The sequence below is a fragment of the Eschrichtius robustus genome, chromosome 1 (assembly GCF_028021215.1).
Source record: "Eschrichtius robustus isolate mEscRob2 chromosome 1, mEscRob2.pri, whole genome shotgun sequence".
NCBI lineage: Eukaryota > Metazoa > Chordata > Mammalia > Artiodactyla > Eschrichtiidae > Eschrichtius > Eschrichtius robustus.
This window is the reverse complement of record NC_090824.1, coordinates 164,058,511-164,081,320: the sequence shown is the minus strand read 5'-3', so window position 1 is coordinate 164,081,320 and position 22,810 is coordinate 164,058,511. Positions and strand designations below refer to the sequence as shown.

General features: G+C 42.8%; 1 protein-coding gene across 4 annotated transcripts in view; it reads right to left on the bottom strand.

The window, feature by feature from the left end:
- The window catches only part of PDE8A (phosphodiesterase 8A), a 154,804-nt gene that overhangs the window by 14,737 nt on the left and 117,257 nt on the right, over positions 1-22,810 (bottom strand). For all 4 annotated transcript variants that reach the window (XM_068558438.1, XM_068558454.1, XM_068558462.1 and 1 more), the window contains exons 13-20: positions 18,818-18,888; positions 18,376-18,540; positions 16,905-16,953; positions 16,526-16,661; positions 14,745-14,943; positions 11,369-11,586; positions 9,729-9,861; positions 6,929-7,096 (exon numbers count right to left, since the gene is read on the bottom strand). In XM_068558438.1, coding sequence (XP_068414539.1) covers positions 6,929-7,096; positions 9,729-9,861; positions 11,369-11,586; positions 14,745-14,943; positions 16,526-16,661; positions 16,905-16,953; positions 18,376-18,540; positions 18,818-18,888 — 1,139 coding nt within the window. The remainder of the gene's footprint in view (positions 1-6,928; positions 7,097-9,728; positions 9,862-11,368; positions 11,587-14,744; positions 14,944-16,525; positions 16,662-16,904; positions 16,954-18,375; positions 18,541-18,817; positions 18,889-22,810) is intronic.

The window sequence follows — 22,810 nt, the reverse complement described above, 5'->3', positions numbered from 1 at the left end:
TGCCACTGGTAATTTGATACAGATTACAGTGAATCTATAGATTGCCTTGGGCAGTATAGTCATTTTGACAATATTGATTCTTCCAATCCAAGAACATGGTATATCTATCCATCTGTTTGTGTCATCTTTGATTTCTTTCATCAGTGTCTTACAGTTTTCGGAGTACATACAGGTCAGGTCTTTTACCCCCCCTTAGGTAGGTTTATTCCTAGGTATTTTATTCTTTCTGTTGCAATGGTGAATGGGATTGTTTCCTTAATTTCTCTTTCTGATCTTTTGTTGTTAGTGTATAGGAATGCAAGAGACTTCTGTGTGTTTTAATTTTGTATCCTGCAATTTTACTGAATTCACTGATGAGCCCTAGTAGTTTACTGGTAGCATCTTCAGGATTTTCTATGTATAGTAACATGTCATTTGCAAACAGTGACAGTTTTACTTCTTCTTTTCCAATTTGGATTCTTTTCATTTCTGTTTCTTCTCTGATTGCTGTGGCTAGGACTTCCAAAACTACCTTGAATAAAAGTGGCAAGAGTGCACATCGTTGTCTTGTTCCTGATCTGAGAGGAAATGCTTTCAGCTTTTCACCATTCAGTATGGTGTTAGCTGTGGGTTTGTCATACATGGCCTTTATTATGTTGCAGTAGGTTCCCTCTTTGCCCACTTTCTGGAGACTTATTTATCATAAATGGGTGTTGAATTTTCTCAGAAGCTTTTACTGCCATCTATTGAAATGATCACATGGTTTTTATTCCTCAACTTGTTAATGTGGTGTATCACACTGATTGATTTGCAGATACTGAAGAATCCTTGCATCCCCAGGATAAAACCCACTTGATCATAGTGTATCATCCTTTTAATGTATTGTTGGATTCGGTTTGCTAGTATTTTGTTGAGGATTTTTGCATGTATGTTCATCAGTGATATTGGTCTGTAATTTCCTTTTTTTGTGGTATCTTTGTCTGGTTTCGGTATCAGGGTAATGGTGGCCTCATAGAATGAGTTTGGGAGTGTTCCTTCCTCTGCAATGTTTTGGAATAGTTTCAGAAGGATAGGTGTTAACTCTCATCTAAATGTTTGATAGAATTCGCCTGTGAAGCCATCTGGTCCTGGACTTTTGTTTGTTGGGAGTTTTTTAATCACAGTTTCAATTTCAGTACTTGTGATTGCTCTGTTCATATTTTCTATTTCTTCCTGGTTCAGTCTTGGAAGGTTGTACCTTTCTAAGAATTTGTCCATTTCTTCTAGGTTGTCCAGTTTATTGGCATATGATGGCCTGTAGTACTCTCTTATGATCCTTTGTATTTCTGTGTTGTCAGTTGTAATTTCTCCTTTTTCATTTCTAATTTTATCAATTTGAGCCCTCTCCCTTTTTTTCTTGATGAGTTTTATCAAGAAAAAGGTTTATCAATTTTGTTTATCTTTTCACAGAACCAGCTTTTAGTGTCATTTATTTTTTTCTGTTTTCTTCATTTCTATTTCATTTATTTCTGCTCTGATCTTTGTGATTTCTTTCCCTCTACTAACTTTGGGTTTTGTTTGTTCTTCTTTCTCTATTTGCTTTAGGTGTAAGGTTAGGTTGTTTACTTGAGATTTTTTTCTTGTTTCCTGAGGTAAGATTGTATAGCTATAAAATTCCCTCTTAGAACTTCTTTAGCTATGTCCCATAGGCTTTGGATTGTCATGCTTTCGTTTTCATTTGTCTCTAGGTATTTTTTTATTTCCTCTTTGATCTCATCAGTGATCCATTGGTTGTTTAGTAACATATTGTTTGGCCTCCACGTGTTTGTGTTTTTTAGTTTTTATTTCTTGTAGTTGATTTCTAATCTTATAGCCTTGTGGTCGGAAAAGATGCTTGATATGATTCCAGTTTTCTTAAATTTACTGAGGCTTGCTCTATAGCCCAGCATGTGATCTATCCTGGAGAATTTCCATGTGCACTTGAGAAGAATGGGTATTCTGCTGCTTTTGGATGGAATGCTCTATAAATATCGATTAAGTCCATCTGCTCTAATATGTCATTTAAGGCCTGTGTTTCCTTACTGATTTTCTGTCTGGATAATCTGTCCAGTGATGTAAGTGGGGTGTTAAAGTCCCTCACTATTATTGTGTTACTGTCGATTTCTCCTTTTATGGCTGTTAGCAATTTGCCTTATATATTGAAGTGCTCCTATGTTGGGTGCATATATATTTACAAGTATTATATCTTCTTCTTGGATTGATCCCTTGAGCATTTTGTAGTGTCCTTCTTTGTCTCTTATAACAGTCTTTAAAGCCTATTTTGTCTGATATGAGTATTGCTACTCCAGCTTTCTTTTGATTTCCATTTGCATAGAATACCTTTTTCCATCTCCTCACTTTCAGTCTGTATGTGTCCCTAGATCTGAAGTGGGTCTCTTGTAGATAGCATATATAGGGGTCTTGTTTCTGTAACCATTCAGCCAGTCTATGTCTTTTGGTTGGAGCATTTAATCCATTTACATTTAAGGTAATTATTGATATGTATGTTAACTGTTTTAGATTTGTTTTCGTAGGTCTTTTTTCTTCCCTACCTCTTTTGTTCTCTTGTGATTTGATGGCCATCTTTAGTATTGTGTTTGGATTGCTTTTTCTTTTTTGTTTATCTATTGTAGTTTTTTGGTTTGCGGTTACCGTGATGTTTTGACATAGCCGTCTATATATATACAAGATTGTTTTAAGTTGCTGGTCTCTTAATTTCAAATGGATTTCCAATATCCTGTGTTTGTACTCTCCTCAAAGCCTCTTTGCTGGTTTTGATATCATATTTGTGTGTGGATGATTCCCTACCTTTACTGTATGTTTGCCTTTATTGGTGAGCTCTCCCATTTGTAATTTTCTTATTTCTAGTTGTGACTTTTTCTTTTCCACATAGAGAAGTTCCTTTAGCATTTGTTGTAAAGCTGGTTTGGTGGTACTGAATTCTCTTAGCTTTTGCTTGTCTGTAAAGCTTTTGATTTCTCCATCAAATCCGAATGAGAGCATTGCTGGGTAGAGTATTCTTGGTTGTAGGTTTTTCCCTTTCATCACTTTAAATATATCTTGCCCCTCTCTTCTGGCTTGCAGAATTTCTGCTGAAAAATTGGGGATTCCCTTGTATGCTATTTGTTGCTTTTCTCTTTCTTTAATTTTTGTCAATTTTATTAATATGTGTCTCAGTGTGTTCCTCCTTGGGTTTATCCTGTATGGGACTCTGTGCGCTTCCTGGACTTGAGTGAGTGTTTCCTTTCCTGTGTTACGGAAGTTTTCGGTTATTATCTCTTCAAATATTTTCTCAGGCCCTTTCTCTCTCTTCTCCTTCTGGGACCCCTATAATGTGAATTTTGGTGCGTTTAATGTTGTCCCAGAGGTCTCTGAGATTGTCTTCATTTCTTTTCATTGTTTCTTCTCTTTTCTGTTCCGCAGCAGTGATTTCCACCAACCTGTTTTCCAGCTCCCTTATTTGTTCTACTACCTCATTTATTCTACTGTTGATTCCTTCTACTGTATTTTTCATTTCAGTTATTGTATTGTTCATCTCTGTTTGTTCTTTATATCTTCTAGCTCTTTGTTAAACATTTCTTGTATCTTCTCAGTCTGTGCCTCCATTCTTTTTCCATGATCTTGGATCATCTTTACTATTGTTATTCTGAATTCTTTTTCAGGCAGATTGCCTATCTCCACTTCACTTAGTTGTTCTTCCAGGGTTTTATCTTGTTCCGTTGTCTGGAACATATTTCTCTGCCATCTCATTTTGTCTAACTTTCTGTGTTTGTGGGCTCTGTTCCTTGGGCTGCAGGGCTGTAGTTCTTCTTGCTTCTGGTGTCTGCCCCCTGGTGGGTGAGGTTGGTCCAGGGGCTTGTGCAGGTTTCTTCATGGGAGCGACTGCTGTCTGCCCACTTGTGGGTGGAGCTGGATCTTGTCCCTCTGATGGGCAGGGCCATGTCAAGGGGTGTGTCTAGAGGTGGATGTGAGCTCAGGACGACTTTAGGCAGCCTGTCTGTTGATGGCTGGGGCTGTGTTCCCACCCTGTTGGTAGTTTGGCCTGAGGCATCCCAGCACTGGATCCTGCAGGCTGTTGGGTGGGGCCAGGTCTCAGTGCCAAAATGGCGACCTCCAGGAGAGCTCGCACCAAGGAATATCTCGTAGGGGCCTCTGCCGCCAGTGTCCTTGCCCTGGCAGTAGGCCACAGCTGACCCCCATCTCCTCAGGAGACGCTCCAAGACCCACAGGTAGGTCTGGCCCAAGCTCATATGGAGTCACTGCTTTGCCCTGGGTTCCAGTGGATGTGAAACCTTGTGTGTGCCCTCTGAGAGTGGAGTCTGTTTCCCCCAGTCCTGTGGAGCTCCTGCACTCAAGCCCCACTGGCCTTCAAAGTCAAATGTTCTGGGGGCTCCTCCTCCTGATGCCAGACCCCTAGGCTGGGGAGCCTGATGTGGGGTTTAGAACTCTCACTCCTGTTGGAGAGCCTGCATCTATGATATATATTTTCCAGTTTGTGGGTCACCCACCTGGTGGGTATGGGATTTGATTATATTGTGAAAGTGCCCCTCCTACCATCTCATTGTGGCTTTTTCTTTGTCTTTGGATGTAGAATATCTTTTTTGGTAGGTTCCAGTCTTTCTTTGTTGATGGTTGTTAAGCAGTCAGTTGTGATTTTTGTGTTTTCGTAAGAGAAGATGCACTCAAGTCCTTCTACTCCACCATCTTGTCTCCTATAATTTTTTTCTACTGTCTGTTTTCTATTTCCTCATTTTTTGCTCTTATATTTATTCTTTCTTTCTTACTTACTTTGGGTTTACTTTGTCTTCTTTTTCTAGTTTCTTAAAGAGAAATCTAAGTCATTAACTTTAGGGCTTTTTCTCTACTTATAAATGTCCCTCTAATCACTTTTAGTTGCATCCCACAATTTTAATATACTTTCATTAACATTTAATTCTATATATTTTCTAATTTCCTTTATCTGACCTATGGATTATTTAGGAATGTGTTGTCAATTTCCAAATATTCAGTGTTTACCTAGATACCTTACTGTTACTGATTTCTGATTTAATTCCACTGTGGCTGGAGAACATATTCTGTATGATTTCAATTATTTTATCTTCTACAATGCAATGTTATAATTTGTGCTTAAAATAGTTCTATGTATTTAGAGAAATTAAAAGGAGGAAAAAATCTTTTATAGTTATCCAGCTGTTTACCATTTTTTAAAGTGTTTTGTCTTTTTATTTAGTTATAATTGACATACAACACTATATTAGTTTCAGGTGTATGACATAATGATTCAATATTTGCATATATTGCAAAATGATCACCACAATAAACCTAGTTAACATCTGTCACCATATATAGTTACAGAATTTTTTTCTGGTAATAACTTTTAACATCTACTCTCTTAGCAACCTTCAAATATGCAGTACTGTATTAACTACAGTTGCCATGTTGTACATTATAACCCCATGACTTATTTACTTTATAACTAGGAGTTTGTACCTTTTGACTCCCTTCACCAATTTTGCACCCCAACTCACTCATCTGGCAACCACCAATCTGTTCTCTGTAAGATTCCACATATAAGTAAGATCATATGGTATTTGTCTTTTTCGCTTAGCATAAACCCCTTAAGGTCCATCCATGTTGTCAAAAATGGCAAGAGTTCATTCTTTTTTAACAGCTAAATAATATTGCATGCATGTGTGTGTGTGTGTGTGTGTGTGTGTATACACACACACACACACACACACACACACACACCCCAACACACATACACCCACATCTTCTTACCCACTGACCCATCAGTAGATGTTTAGGTTGTTTCCAACTTGGCTATTGTAAATAATGCTGCAATGAACATGGGGGTGTGTACAGCTTTTGGGGTCAGTGTTTTTGTTTTCTTTGGATAAATACCCAGAAGCAGAATTGCTAGATTATAGGGTAGTTCTATTTTTAATTTTTTGAGGAACCTCCATACCAGCTGCACCAATTTACATTCCCATCAACAATGCACAAGGGCTCTCTTTTCTCCATATCCTTGACAACACTTGTTATTTCTTATCTTTTTGATAATAGCCATTCTAACAGATATGAGGTGATATTTCATTGTGGTTTTGCTAGTTACCATTTTTGGTGCTTTTCATTCCTTCCTAAAGATCCAAGTTTATATCCAGTATCATTTCCTTTCAGCCTTAAGAACTTCCTTTAGCATTTCTTATATTGCAGGTTTACTGGTGATGAATTCTGTTATCTTTTCCTTGTCTGACAATGTGTTTCTTTTGCCTTCATTCTTGAAGGATATTTTCATTGGATACAGAATTCTAGGGTGACAGTTTTCTCCTAACAGCATTTTAAAGATGTTGTTCCACAGTGCCTTCTGGCCTTCATAGTTTCTGACATGAATTTATAAAAGATGAGAATCACTGTTCTCTTTATAAGTAATCTATCATTTTTCTCTGGGTGGTTTCAAAATTTTTTCTGTATCTTTGGCTTGTAGCTGCTTAACTATGACGTGCCTGGGCATGGGTTAGGATTTGCTGGGTTTCTTAAATCTGTATGTATGTATCTTTCACTAAATTTGGAAAAATTTTAGCCACTATATTTTCTAATTTTTTTTTCTGCCTCATAAGAAATTTTTCCTACCCAGAGAAACTATGATGGGCAGACAACAGTGTAATTAACATCTTTAAAGTACTATTAGGAGAAAATGTCAAATATCCAGTGAAAATATCTGGCAAGAATGAAGGCAAAATAAAATACATTTTCAGACAAGGGAAAACTAATAGAATTATAACCAGTAAGCCTGTAATACAGGCTATGTTCTTCAAGGACAGACTTTCACATTTAGAACTCTACTTCCTAGTTTTAAGTCCATTACTTCTTATGGTCCTTATGGTGCTTCTCTCTCTTGTACTTAAGGAATTAAGAAGCTGCATCTTACCTGAGAAAAATATTCTTCTGAGATACGTGCGGCCCACTCAATGCACTGCTCCAGGGGTCGGCAGGGATTGGACACATCAGCACACTTAATCAGCATTCGTTTGATCAAACAGCGGTTGTCTGGAGTTCTGGGCATAGTGATTATGGCTTCTTGATTTTTATCAGTTTCCTAAAACATAAGTGGAATTCAAAGCAATCAAAATGGGTCCCCAGGTACCAAGCTGCTTTACTCCTGTGGTCCCACTGTAACCACAATAAGGCACTGCCCAGGATCTACAAGTTAGGATCTCACAAAACAGTGCTGAGGATACTCTGTGGATTGAGCTTGGCCCCTTTCTCTACAGACGGGAAAACCAAGGCCTAGTAAGATTCCAGCAGGACACAGAAGTAGAGGGTAGCGCTGGAGGTTGGCATATCTGCCTTTCCTCTTCTTTTTGGCTCTTCCTCTCCCTCTATTTCTCACAGTTACCTTTTCTTTCTGTTCTGTCTATCATGCTCCCTTGGTAAGCACTCAAAGACTGGCTTTATCTTTTATTATATTCACTAAAAAACAGAGTGAACTGAAAAATAAAAGATTTCTCCGCCCTCATAACAAAGCATCTTGTAGTCTACCGGGGGCTCTGCTTCTCACACGCCAATCTCCAATCACCTAGCTTTGTGAGAGGTATGATCTTGGGAACTAGCTGTCCGTGTACCAAGACTGTGTCAGATATAGTGATACTTCCTAAACACTGCCCTAACATTTTATGGTGTACAGAGGACTTAGTCATTCTCTTTTGGTCTGCGCTCACAAAAAAGTCCTGTGGTAGGCATGAAAATCAGTATTATTTACTATTACATCTTACAGATGAGAACACTGGGACTCTGAGAGGTGAAGAAACTTATCCAAAGCTACCCAGCTGAGCCAGGATAAGAACCTAAGTTCTACCTTTAGTCCTGGATTCTGTCTATTCACAGTACCACATGCTATCTGATTCACAAGGAGCCCCTCTGGATATGGAATCTCAATCCATGGTGTGAGGGACTCTCTGCTTATTGGCCCCCTGAAGCAAATTCAGATTGGAAGAGGGAGTACTGGGGCAAAGAACATGGTAAAAGACATGAGCAAGCATCTCCTCATTCTGATTCTGTGCCCATCAGGCAACTTTCCAAAGGAGTCAGTCATGTGATTTCTGTGAGTAGTCACAGTAGTCTAAGAAGGCCTGATGATCCTATCTCAGTGGGGACAGATCTACCATCAAGATGGGTAGGAGGCATCCTCAGCCTAGCCTGCCTAGTCTCCTGGAGAGTGCCAGAGTGGACAGTGGGAGTGTCCTCAGTAGTTCTCCTTGTTTCCCACTGCCAACCAGGTTTGTGCTGACCCTTCTCTCTTCAGGTGTGTGACTACAGTACTGCCAGCTGGAAACTATTTTCTTTCATGATACTTTGTCCCTGCTCTGACCCACTGGACACTCATATCCAGTCTCTCAGAAGTAACTCCAAGTACCGACAACAGAGATGAGAAACGTGACTGTCAAGTGGAATGGAAGACTCAGCTAAGTCTGGGAACTTCCCAGAATAGATGGAGGAAACCAAGTCTACATGGTATGTAGAAAGACTTCTTTCTGTGGGAATGGGGTCAGCCAGGAGCAGTAGCCCAGGCAATAACCGGCCCTCTCCAGGATGGCAGGGCATGAGTCAATAAAAGAGTCTGGTGTGGGTGCCTCTGCTCTGCAAGTCCTTGGAAAGGGAGTGCAGTCAAAGGCAGACTGACAAACTGGAGAACAGGGAAGGGTGAAGGGAGCAGAGTTCTCAACAGGTTTCAAATCAGGTGAAACAGGAACAAGTGTGAAGGGTAATAAGCTAGAAAGCCAGGGATAGTCAAAAGCCATGGCCTAACAAATGAGTTGCAGAAGTAGAGTTAGAATTCAAGGAGCTGTCATCCTAGCCTGAGGATAAGTCATCCCTGTGCGTGGCGACAGGCGCTGGGGAGGAGGAATGTGGAAAAGGCTGTGAGCTGGTGCCGAGATGTTCAGTGCACATGGGGTAGGTGGTAGGGCAGGCACGTGGGCCTCAAAGGAGGAGGGTTCATGAGAAGAGCATGTTCTCTAGGTGCTGCTCTCACCATGAATCTAGTATAACAGATACCATTTATTAAGTGCCTACCTTGTGCCATGCCCATCAGTCCTATGCCTCGAGATCTATTATGCCCATTCTACAGACAAGGAAATGGTGAAGGAGAACTAGGATGAGAACTCAGATTGGTCCTCTTCCTCAGCTGTGGTCTCCTGCCTGGGGAAAGGTTTAATGTTCTCCTTGCCAGCAAGTTGTTCTGGACTCCATGCCTCAAATCCAAAAATGAGGAGCAACGATAATGTCACCCTTGTGGTCCAAATACAGAATCCTTCCCAACCCCACCCTCCCCTGACACAGACCAACAGAGGACAGCTGCTGCTACCACAGAATGTGCACAGCAGGGCGTGGCTGGTGAGAGACCTCATGGGCTCCAACTGACCCCAAAATGCTCAAGAAGAGGGGAAGGGGGCAATTGTTGAGAAAGGGCGCAGGAATGGGCCACCCATCTAAAGGTAGTTTATCTAAAACCTGATCCTCCCTTCAGAGTTTTCATATCTATTTTTGTATATCCTATTTTTTTTTCCTGCCAAGTTTTTGTACTTTAACTTTTTAACCAATGGAAATTAAATTCAGTGAGCCCAATGGGGGTAATGTTAACACTCGTGATATCCTAGGCCCATGCTTCCCCACAACACATAGGAACAAGGGCCCCAAACACAGGCTCCCTTTGCAATCAGCTCGCTTACCCCATCTTCCTCTAATGCTGCCAAGGGCTTGTTGATGCTGTTGACAAATTTGTTGACGTGCTCGAAGTGCTTTGTCATTTCTGTGGCTAAGACCATGTCGATAATACTCTGGCGCAGTGTCCGGTAGTCATTCCTGTTTCAGACAACAAATGAGAGAGGCTGCTGCCGATTACGGATCCAGACCAGACAGATGCTCCTGAAAACAAGCTATTATCCAGGACACATGTCCACTGTGGCTAAAATTCTAATGCACTGGAAGTCAGTGGCAGGGCATACTTTAAAAGAATGTGGAAGTTAAAGGTTTTACTGCCTAGATTGCTGTTAGCAAGGGGAACCTAAACAGAAGTTAAAATCAGAAGCTTATGGGTAAGACTATAGACACAAGGCTCATGGTGTTGTCGTTCTGAAGTAAAAAGCACATAGTTCTTAAGATAAAAAATGATGGAATGCAGGAGGGGTGACCAAAGCCAGCTCTCTGAATGAAGACGGAAGTCTGGGTTATGAAGAATGTACCCTACACAGAGGAACCTTGAGACCCAATAATTTTAGTGCCCAGAAACGTAGAGGGCAGACCTTCTGAAAGCTGAGAGAATCACAGGGCATACTTGATACCTCTTCCTCCAGCCCTTGTTTTTATTTAATTACTTTAAAATTTTTATTTTTTGAGGATGGAAATGATATAATTAAAAATTCAAAAGGTACAAAGAGTATAAACTGCAATCTCCATTCAGCCCCAGCTACCCTGTTCTCTTCCCTGGAGACAACCAAAGTTATCAGGGTCTTGTGAATTTTTCCAGAGATAACTGATATATATACAGGCAACTATGAATAAAACCAACTTTAAGTCCACATATGAAATTCTAAAACATGGCAAAAGGGAGTTTTTTAAAAAATCCCCTAAAAGTTTAAAAGTCTTCCTTAAAAATCCAAATTGGTAAGTGTTCCTCATGACAGATCACTTCTTCCACCTAACAGTTATCAGGCCCCACACTAGACACTGAGGGCACAGTAAGGAAGAGAAGACATATGACACTGTGATCTTACAGCGCTTAAGAGTCAAACCAGAATCAGGCAAACGAAGGAACTTGGGACTGAATAATTAATGTGAGGGGTCAGGGAAGGCTTCCGCAAAGAAGTGACGTGTGAACAGAGACAATGACGAGACGTCTGCTGGGCAGAGTGGAGTCCTCCAGGCAGAGATGTAAGGTGACAGCTTCTCTGGGTCTCTCGAGGTGTCAGCCTTATACTTTGTCATCTTGGAATGTCAAGACACAAAGGAACTGAACCTTGAAAACATCGTGCTAAGTGAAAGAAACCAGACACAAAAGACACATATTGGGGATGCTTCCATTTATATGAAATGTGCAGAACTGGCAAATCTATGGAGAGGGAAAGTAGACCTAGAGCTGTGGGAGTTGAGGGGGGAATGGGGAGAGACTGCTAATGAGCTCAAGGTTCTTTTGCGGGGTGATGGAAATGTTCTAAATTTCGATTGTAGTGATGGTCACACAACTCTGAATATACGAAAAACCACTGTACACTTTAAACGGGTGAACTGTGGAGTACATGAATTATATCTTAATAAAATTGTTTTTAAAAAAAAGAGAGAGGAAACATACTTCCCAACTCGTTGTTCTTACCTCTCCATGTTTTTAAAGATGTTGCATTTATCATCACCAGTGGTCAGCTGGAAGGCCAAGGCCGCGTGGTGTCTCTCGAGCACAGCAGTGTCGTTATACAGAATGGCCAGCTCGCTCCCAGCATTGCACAGGAAGGAGTTGGTTCTCCCGGGGTGATCCAGGTCATGGACAGTGGCTGCAATGAGGGTAGTGACCTCATCAAGTGGATCTAAAGTTTGCTGAAAACAAGAGATCATTTAAAAATTGGGGCATGGCATTGAAAGCAAGGTAGCCTTCTGGGTAGTTTTATTTCTGCCCAGTTACTTTAAGGTAAGGATATTTCGGATTTCTGAGAAAAGCATAATGTTGAGCAAACCCAGTTTTCCTAACTCCACTCAGAAACAGTTTCATCTTTGCATGTTTATTAGGAAACATTATCTGATTCTCAGTCTCACACAAGTTAAGGACTTACAAGACACAGGGTGTCCTCAACAGATAGGAGTCACCTCCTCAGAAAGTCTGTCTCTAGACCCATCACAAAAAAATGCCCTTAGTCTGAGATATTGACTTAGACCAACATAAACTAGTATTACTGAATAAAAGAGAGAAATAATTTTTTAAGTTATGCACATCACTTACATTAACTGGGGATTAGCACCCCCCTTCTGGTGCTATCTTTGTCAGGTTGATTTCAGGGTTTTGTGAGTTTGTAAAATGATCTGGACGTTTTTCCATCTTTTTCAAGACTTTGAAACGGTTTATGTAACATGGAAAAACTCCTTAAAGGGCTAAAGAACTCACCTGTCCATCTGAGTCAGGAGCCAGGTTTTGAAGAAATTAGTTGACAGTTTAAAAACAACTCCCATGGTACTGACCTCTCTTTTGGTTTTCTACTTCCAGCATTAATTTGATTTAAAACTTTTAAGTACAGAAGTGTATGGTACTTTCTTCTATTAATCTCCATTTCAAATGTGTGTATTTCTGTGTTTACTGTGTTTTTGATTAGTTTGGCTAGAACTTAATTCTCTTGGTTGTTTCAAAGAATCATTCTGGATTATCACTTTGCTCTTCCCATTTTACAGGTTTTGATACATAGGTTTCTCATTTTGTTGTTTTCTAAACTGTTATTTTTGGCTTTATTTCCTTATTTATCTCTAAATTGTTTGAAATATTTTCTCATGTGTAGTGACTGACATTTCTTATTTAACTTTTAGTTATTAAATTCTAGTTTTTGTTGTGGTTAGAAAATACAGACTATGAAATTTTGAAGTTTATCAAGACAGTAATTGTGTCCTAGTATAAGATCATTTTTGGAAATATTCTACAAACACTTGAAAAGAAGGTGTATATCTAATAAATCAGTCTTGTAAAATTTATCTAAGTTGAAATTCAACAGTTTTATCTTTAAATGGGTGAATTTTATGATGTGAATTATATCAGTAAATGCTATTAAAAATCAATAAGTTAGCTTTCTGAATATATATTTGTATGTTATCTATAGAGGAGTTCAAAATCAATAAATTACAGCAAAAGTTAGGTTTTCTTTATATGCTGAACCATACTGACACAGACATCTCTCCTCTGCCATTTGTCTTCATGCTTTATAAAAACAGCCCTCTCTCTGGACTCTTACTCTGCCTACAGTCTTAGTCATGACCTTTATTAAAACAACAACAACAAAACCCAAAAAACCAAACTAGAGGGAAAGAGAAAGCGCAAATGAGAGACCCAGCTCTGAGAAGATAGCATTTCAGGGTGAGGAGTGACTCAACATGTCCACGTGCTGGAATCACTCCCGCACGCTGCTCTCCTCCCTACAACTAACTAGTCCCAGGTACAGATGAGGAAGTGGGACCGGGATGCACTGGCCCTCACTCTGCTGACTGCCAGGGCTGGTCCTGGCCACCACGTGGCTTTCCTCAGATGCCAGGACATCAGGCAGTGATGCCTTGCGGTCTCGTTCCTCACGAGGCCCTGTTTTCTTAGGTACAAAACCAGCAGTTTGATTCATCTGCTCTCAAGTACACAATACTTCTGAAAGTGAAATGGCCACGCACTAGAGCTCCCTGGACCCTCTGTGCCATTTTATGATGGATGCTGAAGGAAATAACACAAATACTTTGGCAAATCAGTGCAGGTCTAGTTGCTGCTTCGAAAATTTCCCCAATGAAATAATTTACAACGTGAAAAGGCTTTTCAACCAAGCACGTAAGGAAGCTTGGTTTGGGAGTGGGCAGTGAGTAACATTCCTTGAATGGAACCTTTCTCCTGTGACGCTCTCCTTACTGTGACCTACTCCCATCCCCCTATGGCCTCAAAGCTGGAGCTAAGTGGCCCCCAGGCAGACCCTGGGCCAGTTCTGAATGGCCACCAGTAGGCGCCAGTGGCCTTCCTCCTCTGCGCTGACGTGATGGAGCAGGACGGGCACTGGGCTACTAAAGGAGCCTGCTGTCCAAATGGAGTGGACAGTACAATCAGGAGGGTGCCCAGGAGGCTGTGGGGATACAGAGGAGGGTGCCCCAGTCAGAGTTGGGGGCGGAGGGTAGTCCAGGGAGGGCTTCCTAGAGGAATGAAGGCTGGTATGGATTCCTGAAGGGCAGGGGGAGATGTGAGGGAAGCCAGCGCCAGCAAAGGGAACAGCACGTCAAGGGCAGGAGCGTTGGAAACTAAAGTGGTTCAGCACAGCCCAAACATGGCCTGTGTGTTGCGAGCGGTGCACACCATCTGTGGGGTTTAAAGCTTAAATCCTGTGGGAGATGGGAGGCTGCTCCTGGGAGCCATATGGTCAGAGCGAGTTCCCTAGGAGGCCGGGTAGCCAGGAGTTCTTGTTTGGCACTGTCTAGATGACAAATGACGGGGCCCTCGCCGGGACGGCGGCAGGGGCGTTGTGAGGAGAAGACGATTCTGAGAACACTTAGGGGCTGTAGTCAGCAAGGTCAGATGACCTACCAGGTGCTGGGGGCTGGACGAGAGGAGAGAACTGAAGATGACCCCAGGCTTCTGACGTGGGTATCTGCTTGGATGATGGGACTCTGGGCCAGGCAGGTGACCCTGGGTGGGAGCAGTGCTGGGCAAAGATGATGAACTTGGTCTCAAACCCCGCTGACTCTGAGGGAGGCGGGGGCCCTAAAGGGGCCATATCCAACTTTGCCTGTGGGGTCAGAGTAAGACCCCTCAGAAAAACAGCCTTATTCTTCCACGGAATGGCTGGGGTCATGTCATGAATTCATTATCAACTCCCCAGAGCCACAGCGTGGCCTCCTGCCTGACTTCTCCTGTGGCCGCCCCCTTCCCGGGCCAGGCTGCACCCGTGCAGGGCCCTCCTGAGCAGTCACACTGCACAGCAGCCCGCCCCACTGCTCCTGCCTGTTAAGCGCGGAGCACAAACACAGCTCACCTTTATCCTCTCTTTGCAGAGAAAATAGGCAGTGGCGTGAAGCACATCGGCAGAATGTGTAGAATTGTGGTAGGGGTTAGAAGCATGATAATTGGCTTCGATAATTTGCATCCACGATCTCAGCGTTGTCTCAGAGCATTTTAAGACCTCACAGACTCCAAAGCGAGCAAATATTTTGAGACCAAGATAAATCAAAGGCCTACAGAGAAAAACATCCACAGTGTTAAAACAAAGCAAAGAAACAGGCAAAGTGTTGGATCTATTCAGATCCAACAAGCAAACCCGAGCCAGACTTCAGAGAGTGTGCAGGCCAGCAAACTGGAGCTTGTGCAGGTGGCACATGGGTGGCACACGGGTGGCGCTCTGTTGCCCTCTCTCCTGGTAGCCAATGCCAACCTTGGGTGGAGCCCAGCTCCAATTCTGGGAGCATTCACCTGGTGCTCCCCACTGGCTGGGGCGAGGTTCGTTCACCCTGCCCTTCCTGATGCAGACTCCGACTGACACCAGTGGAGTCTTCCAATCAACATGCTGCCAGGCTAAACCTGTTCCACCTTAAACCCTATCCTCTCCTTTGGACTTGCTAGACCCATGTCATTGGCCAGATGTCCTGTGTGGGAGAAAACAGCAGTTCCTGATGACAGCCTATGAGCCAGATGCTGTCACATGTCATGTGATGGTCTTGACAATCTGGAGGTGGGTGTTACAGTATGAGGTTTCCCCAGAGAAGGTGATGAACTGGCCACCAAATCAGGCCCTTCCTTGAGAAGTCACCTTCATCCAGCATCTGGCCTTTGCTTGGAAGATCAAGAAACTTGGCTCTGCTGAGGCAGTATCCAGAGGTGGTTGGGCTCACAGGACTTGAACAGACCTGCCTTGTCCCAGTTCACACGAATACAACGTACCAGTATGTAAACCAGGTACCCAAAGCTCTGTTTGCCATGGGAATATTCTTTTCCACAGTTCTTGGCTGTGTGGGGTACCTGGACGCAGAATGTTTTAGAAGGTTGACTCACTGTGAGCGTGAGCCAAGGGTAGGGGCTGGCTTGGGGACCGTCACCCAGACTGGGATGAGACCTGACGAGTTATCCCATGGCCAGCAGAGCACACCTCTCCTGCAATGGCCTTCTGTCTGCCAGGGTCCGGACCTCACCCTCCTGAAGGTTAACGCTGGCTGGCATCAGGCCTGGACACCCTTTCCTGTGTGCCAAGCCAACCACACGCCTTTGGTTGACCGTTCTTCTCCAGCAAGGCACAAAATTGAAGGTAAAATCCCAATCCCACCCTACTCTCAGTGACCACATTCAGATCAGGATGACTGGAGTTTGGGGTGTCCCCATGCCTGTCACCAACACAGTAACCAAGATCTGGGGACAGCTCTTATCAATGTGTATGTCTGTGTATTTCTAATTTTTAGTTCTAGGCTCTGAGTGGGGCTCTTTGCTGCTATCTCAACATATCACTACCTGCAGGAGAAATTAATAACCATATTTTACAGAAAAAGGAACCTCTGCTATTTGGAGAGGTTACCTCACTTGCTCCATTCTGTGCTTGCTCTCTCTGCAGCAGTCACAAGCAGGCAGCCTCCCCTCGGCTTCGCACTGATCCCCTCGTTGAGGCCTAGGCCCTGGTGATCCAGCGCACCTGCCGCCCTGCTGCGCTTTCCTGAGCCTCCTCCCTGACCAGGGACTGGCTCTGTGCAGAGACCATACTCCTTGGGTGGCTTTCTCCACACCGGCCCTTGGAATCAAGCTCTCTGTCTGCCGAGCTCCACGTGGACTCACCTTTTATGAGTGGCAGCCTCCAGTTCAAAAATATCAAAGTCCCAGGATTCTTCATTTTCCATGGCCTGAGTTATCTGTGATGGGATGTCGTGAAGGGAGGTGGGGGTGATTACACTGCTGGAAACCTGTTGAAGGTCTGCAAAGTGATGTGATTCGGAGAACAAAATTAATAGGCTTTACAGCATTAACTGTTCCTTAGGGAGAACAGTTCTGCTTCAGGGGACGGTTGCTTTGTTTCTCATTTTTGATGATATACCAAAAAACTTCTTACTGATAAAAAGAATTATCTTAAAACTTTTATCTGAAAAATTTATTTTCATCACTTAAGCGTGGCTATAATAGTAATAGTGGTCCAAAAAATTAAAAAGGAGAAACTTACTTTTTGTTGAAAGAACATACTCATTCCTGGATGGTCTTCGAAAAACATCCTGATAAAAATCAAGGAAACAAGAGAAAGGGAAGTCACAACTATTCTTTACTCCTTGAAAACCCCAGGACAGCGGGTCCCAGAGGACACTGCGGGCAGCCCTCTCCATCAACGCATGCCGAGGCTCCCCTGTGATCACCTCTGCGGCCAGCCCCGAGCTCGGTCACTCACCCAGGAGCACACAGCCTGATGCTGGAAGGACCTGCTCAACCCGGGGGTAGGGGCATCACCAGGGTGGCGAGCTCAGGAGACGCCCCCGAGCCCAGCGTCCTGCTGGCGCTCAGGACCAGATGACGCCCCTCTGCCCTCAACCCTTTCCCCCCATTTCCTGCCACCCTCCTCACGCTCGTGGACACCAGCCTTCCTCAGGAAAACTAGATTCTTCCCTGCTCTCTAAGCACCCTTGCTCCACCCCAAGCCCCTGAGCGGCCCCTCTCCTCAGCCCTGCGGTGCTTTCTCCCCACCCTGCCTCTCTTCACCCCTCACCCCCGGGCACTATCCCACCCCGCCCCTCATCCTTTCTCCCCACCCCCCTCACCTACAGGCTGGAGGAGCCTCTGTTTCAAACAGACAAGACCACAACTAGACATCATCATCGCTGGGAACCCTCTACCCATCTGATTATTGCTTAAAACCTTATTTTTATGAAATCAAGTGACTTTAGAAAGCAGGAATTAGGAGGGGGGGGTGAATTTTTACTTCTGAATTTTGTCACCAAGACAAAAAAGGTGACAGATGGCAATGGAATGATCTGTTTTCCACAAAGTTGTTCTTCCCCTGTAAGGCCTCTATACTAGACGGGGTGGAGGAGGCACCTAGACCCCTCAAGAGCCCATGGTATAAAGCCTCCTTCTAATGAAATGGTTCCAAGGCCTTCTTTCCCATGAAGTCACCGAATCTGTATAGGATGCTCTAGAGGGAAACCACGCCCCATTCACTGGTGCCTCTTTTTTGTTTGTTTTTCTTGGGTTGGGTGGGGGGCACGCTGTGTGGCTTGTGGGAATCTTATTTCCTGGACCAGGGATCGAACCTGTGCCCTCTGCAATGGAAGCACGGAGTGCTAACCACTGGACCACCAGGGAAGTCCCCCTGGTGCCTCTTTAGACATATACAGTCATTCTGTTTTGTAGTATGGTATGGAATATTTCATAAATTTTTCTTTTCTGCCCCAGTTTTCAAAATCTTAAAAGTAGCTAGCTGTCTAGGATGTGCTCCTCCCTTCTCTGCTTCAAGCTGAGGTCCCCCTGGGCGGTAGGCAGCAGGTGGGTGATGGCTCGGCCAGAGGGCAGCAATGGAGGGTTTAGGCCTTGACTGAGCCACACACACAAAGAGCGCTGTGTAGGCCAGCACATAAACAAATAACCTCTGAGAAAACAAATGAGAACAGCAGGATCTAGCCAGCAGCCTGGTCAAATATACTTACAGACATTAAGCCCCCAACAAGGTCAATGGCATGAGGATCATCATCCTTAGCATCAAATTGTGGTGAATATAATTCAGTGGTTCTTAGAATTTCCAGCACACGATCTAAGGCTTCTGTCACAGGCATGGGACTGCTTTCCTGGGCAGCACTGATGATATTGATTGCCTATAACACGGAAAGAAAAAGACCTGAGTCTCATAATCTTAAAGACAATGGGAAAGCAATCCAGAGAGTCAGGCTGGCAGTAGGGCTCAACGTTAACTTAAGGCTAGTTAAAATGCTCATGTCACACATCCTCTCTCTTCAGACAAGGCAGCTCCATACAACTAGGAGGGCATCATTATTGTTGTGGATCCCCTGGTGATTCTTCTTGCTGAAAACAATCAACCAGGAGAACAAGGGACTTCCATGCTCAATGGAGACCGACCACAAACTGTTTCACCTTGGTGATGGGCGCCTCGACCTTCATGGAATGTATCCGGGCCATGGAGGAGCGTCGTCTCTGGCTGGAAACTGTGGAGAGACCACGTGATACAGAAATCAGGCTGTGCACAGCCTTGGGTATCTGTCTCCCTTCCTGCCCCAGGCCCCACCCAGCGCGCTCAGCAGCACAATGAAGGGGTAGGACCAGAACTACCTGGTCGCTGAGCCTCCTTCCCATCCTAACAAGCCTGCGATTCTGGCATCACCAACTCTGCTTCCTTCAGTTCTAGGCACTAGGATGCACGTGCGCCCACAGACTGAAATTCTGAGGTCACAGGCCAGAGAGAAAACAGAGGAAACAATCTAGCAAGTCAAGGCCAAAGAGTTAGCCTCTTTTTGTGTTTCTAACAATAAGGCTTTATAATTATTCAGCTTGCTGCTCTCCAGGAGTGAAAATTTTCTGAAAGACAATGCCACAGAGGCTCCTTGTTTCATATATGGCGGGAGCAATAAATACAACTCAATTAACTGAAATACATGAATTTCTGGTTCAATTTTTCAAGGCATCCTTTGGTGCTTTCCACTGTTATGCTTAATCTAGGTGGATTAGGTAAATATCTTAAGTGAGGCGGGCAGCAAATCTTAGACTCTAAAGTTTGTTAATTTTTTGTTGCTCCTGTCAAGATCCAGTTCCTTTGGGGTGGGGAGAAGCCTGGGCAGTGAACTGGCAGGAAAAAATATTCACATAGTGTTCTGTGTCTCTCCCTGAAAGCCCCACTGTCAGGCCAAATGCTGTTTACCAAAGGTCTTAAAGGACCACAGACTGTTCCACAGCCTGATGCGTCAGCCTTATTTTACCAAACTGGGGCCCAAGGAGAAACAACCAAGATTAACCAACTCAGGGGCTCTCAAATGCTCTAAATTTCAGAGACCAACAAAACTCCTTAAATCTAATTTTGGTGATCAGCACATGGTTGCCGTCTTTCCATTTTACCCAACAAGGTCATTAAACCAAAAATAAAAACCACTATTCTATCACTATGTCATTAAAAGACTTGTTCTCATTTAATAATATAATGAAAGTGACATATACTTATAAAGACCAAACAATAGTGTGAATGCGATAAAGTAAGAAAAAGAAATAAAAGGTATAAAGATTGTCATGACTGTGTATGCAGTAAGTCTGAAAGAATCTACAAACGCTATTCTTACAATCAATAAGCAAGTTTATCAAGGTTACTGGGTACAAGGTTAATACACAAAAAGTCAAATTATATTTCTATATACTAGCAACAAACAATTGGAAACTGAAATAAAAAACATCATTATAACAGCATCATAAAAATCAATATTTAGGAATAAATCTAATGGAAAGATATGTAAGATTTATACACTAAAAATGCAAAACATTGCTGAGAAAAAATAAAAGACAACCCAAATAAAGACAAAGAGCATGTTCATGGTTTGAAAGACTCAGTGTTACCGAGATTTCAATTTTCCCCAAAAATTGATCTATAGATTTAAGACACTCCCAAATAAACTCCCAAGAAGCTGTGTGTGTGTAAACTAACAAGCTGATTCTAAATGTTATATGGAAATGCAAAGGACCTAGAATAGCCAAGATAATCTTGAAGAACTTTACACTACCAGATATCAATAGTTACCATATGACTGTAGTAATCGATCGTGCTATCGGTGCAAGCAAGGACTAATAGAACAATGAAACAGAGTCCAGAAACAGGCCATATATTTATAGTCAACTGGTTTACAATAATGATACTACTGCAAAAGATGGTTTTTCAATATGGTGATGGGCCAGCTGGGTTTCCCAGTAGGGGGGGGGATATTAATCTTTGATCTCTACCTTCACTAGATGTAAAAATTAATTTGAAATGGATCACAGACCCAAAGTGAAAGATAAAACAATACAGCTTCTAGAAGAAAACATGGGGGAATATTCTTCATGACCTTGGGATAGAGAAAGATTTCTTAAACAGGACACAAAAAAGCACTAGCTATAATAGAAAACACTGATAAAATGAACTTTAAGATTCATTAAGAACCTCTGTTCATTAAAAGACCATTAAGAGAGTGAAAAAGCAATCCACAGACTAAGAACAGTATATTTGGAATACTTATATCCATATCTAGAATATAAAAAGAATTCCTACAAACCAACAAGAAAAAGATAAACAACCCAATGATAAAAATGGGCAAAATATTTGAACATCACGTCACAAAAGAGGATATCCAATGGCCAGTAAGCATATGAATGGGGTGCTCAACCTCATTAGTCATCAGGAAAATTAAAGTTAAAACCACATCCAGTAGAATAGCTAGAGTTTAGAACACTGGTATAACCAAGTGTGGGAGGATGCAGAGCAACTGGAACTCTCATAGATTAGTGATGGTACATGGTACAACCCACACTGGAGAATTGTTTGCAGCTGCACAAAGGCCCAACAATTCCACTCCTAGGTAGGAGATGAACACACATGTCCACACAAAAAAAATACTTGCATAAAAATATTCACAGCAGCCTTACTCTGAACAGCCCCAAAGTGGAAAGATGAACACAAAGGGCCATTAATAAGAGAATGGATAAGCAAACTGTGGCACGGTCATACAATGGAGTACTACCAAGCTATAAAAAAGAAGCACCTAGCAACAAGGATGAATCTCAAGAACACTAAAATGAGTGAAAGATGCCAGACACACAGAGAGTGCATACTATACGACTCCATTTCTATGAAGCACAAGAAGAGGCCAAATTAACTTACGGTGCAAGAAATCAGTGGATGCCTCTGTGTGGTGAAACATGTGTGCAAGTGCAGGCCTGCACGTGTGTATTTTCTGTATCTATTTTGGGCTGGGTGGTTACAGTATATACAGTTCAATGTACAGAACTGTCAAAACCTATTGAACTCAACAATATGAATTGTATTATATGTAAATTATAAGTCAATTAAAAAGAACAGTGGTTAAAATCCACAAACATTAAAAGAAAAATGTTTAACTCTCAAAAATACAGAAATGGACAAAGTAATCCAAAGGATGAACAGAAGTCAGAGTGTGGCGGTAAAGACAGTTCGGGGCACGAGTGACTTCGCCTCTGCTCTGCTGTGCCCGAGGGCCGTGACCATGAGGGCCACAGTGAGGATGGTGACAGCTGCTGCCATGACCCTGGCCAGGCACCACGCTCACTCATTTCATCCTTACGTGGTCCTCTGTGGACAGCATAATGATCCCCATATGATGATGAGGAAATGGAAGCACAAAGGTCTACCCCCAAGGTTGCACAGAAAGTAGATGAAGCTGGGACCTGAATCAAAGCAATGCTGAGGCCAAAGTCCACACTCTTCCCTGTAACACCACTTTGCTCCCTGCCCTTGCAGCAGGGGTGGGATCCGTTTCGTCTTTCCAGTGCAAGGGACACACGGCGTATCTTCCGGTCCTCACGACAAACCCATGAGAGAAGTGAGGCACTGGATCTCCACTGTAACATCTGCAAAGTTTTCGCTGTTTATCTAGTAACAATCAGCTCCCTCTGCTTCCCAATTCATCTCTGAGTCAAAGAAAGTACATAGCTAGCAGTAATATTTGCCTCCACACTATCTATAGATAATTTTCATTGTATTTTTAAAACTCCTAGATCATTCAGGCCACATACCTACATAACCATTAAAAAATTATATTCCACTTAGAACTTAAATAATATTTGCTTATGAAAAGTCTTTCACATCTGCAAATGCAGCTCACTTACTTCCCCACCAAAAGGTAAGCTTCCATGGCAAATTGCAACCCACAATGGAATATATCGTTGAGAACTTCCAAATGCATTACTCATACAATTACAACAGATAAACTGACGTCTGCTGTTACAGTTTAAAAAATCAACTAGAGGACTTCCCTGGTGGCGCAGTGGTTAAGAATCCGCCTGCCAATGCAGGGGACATAGGTTCAATCCCTGGTCTGGGAAGATCCCACATGCCGCGGAGCAACTAAGCCCGTG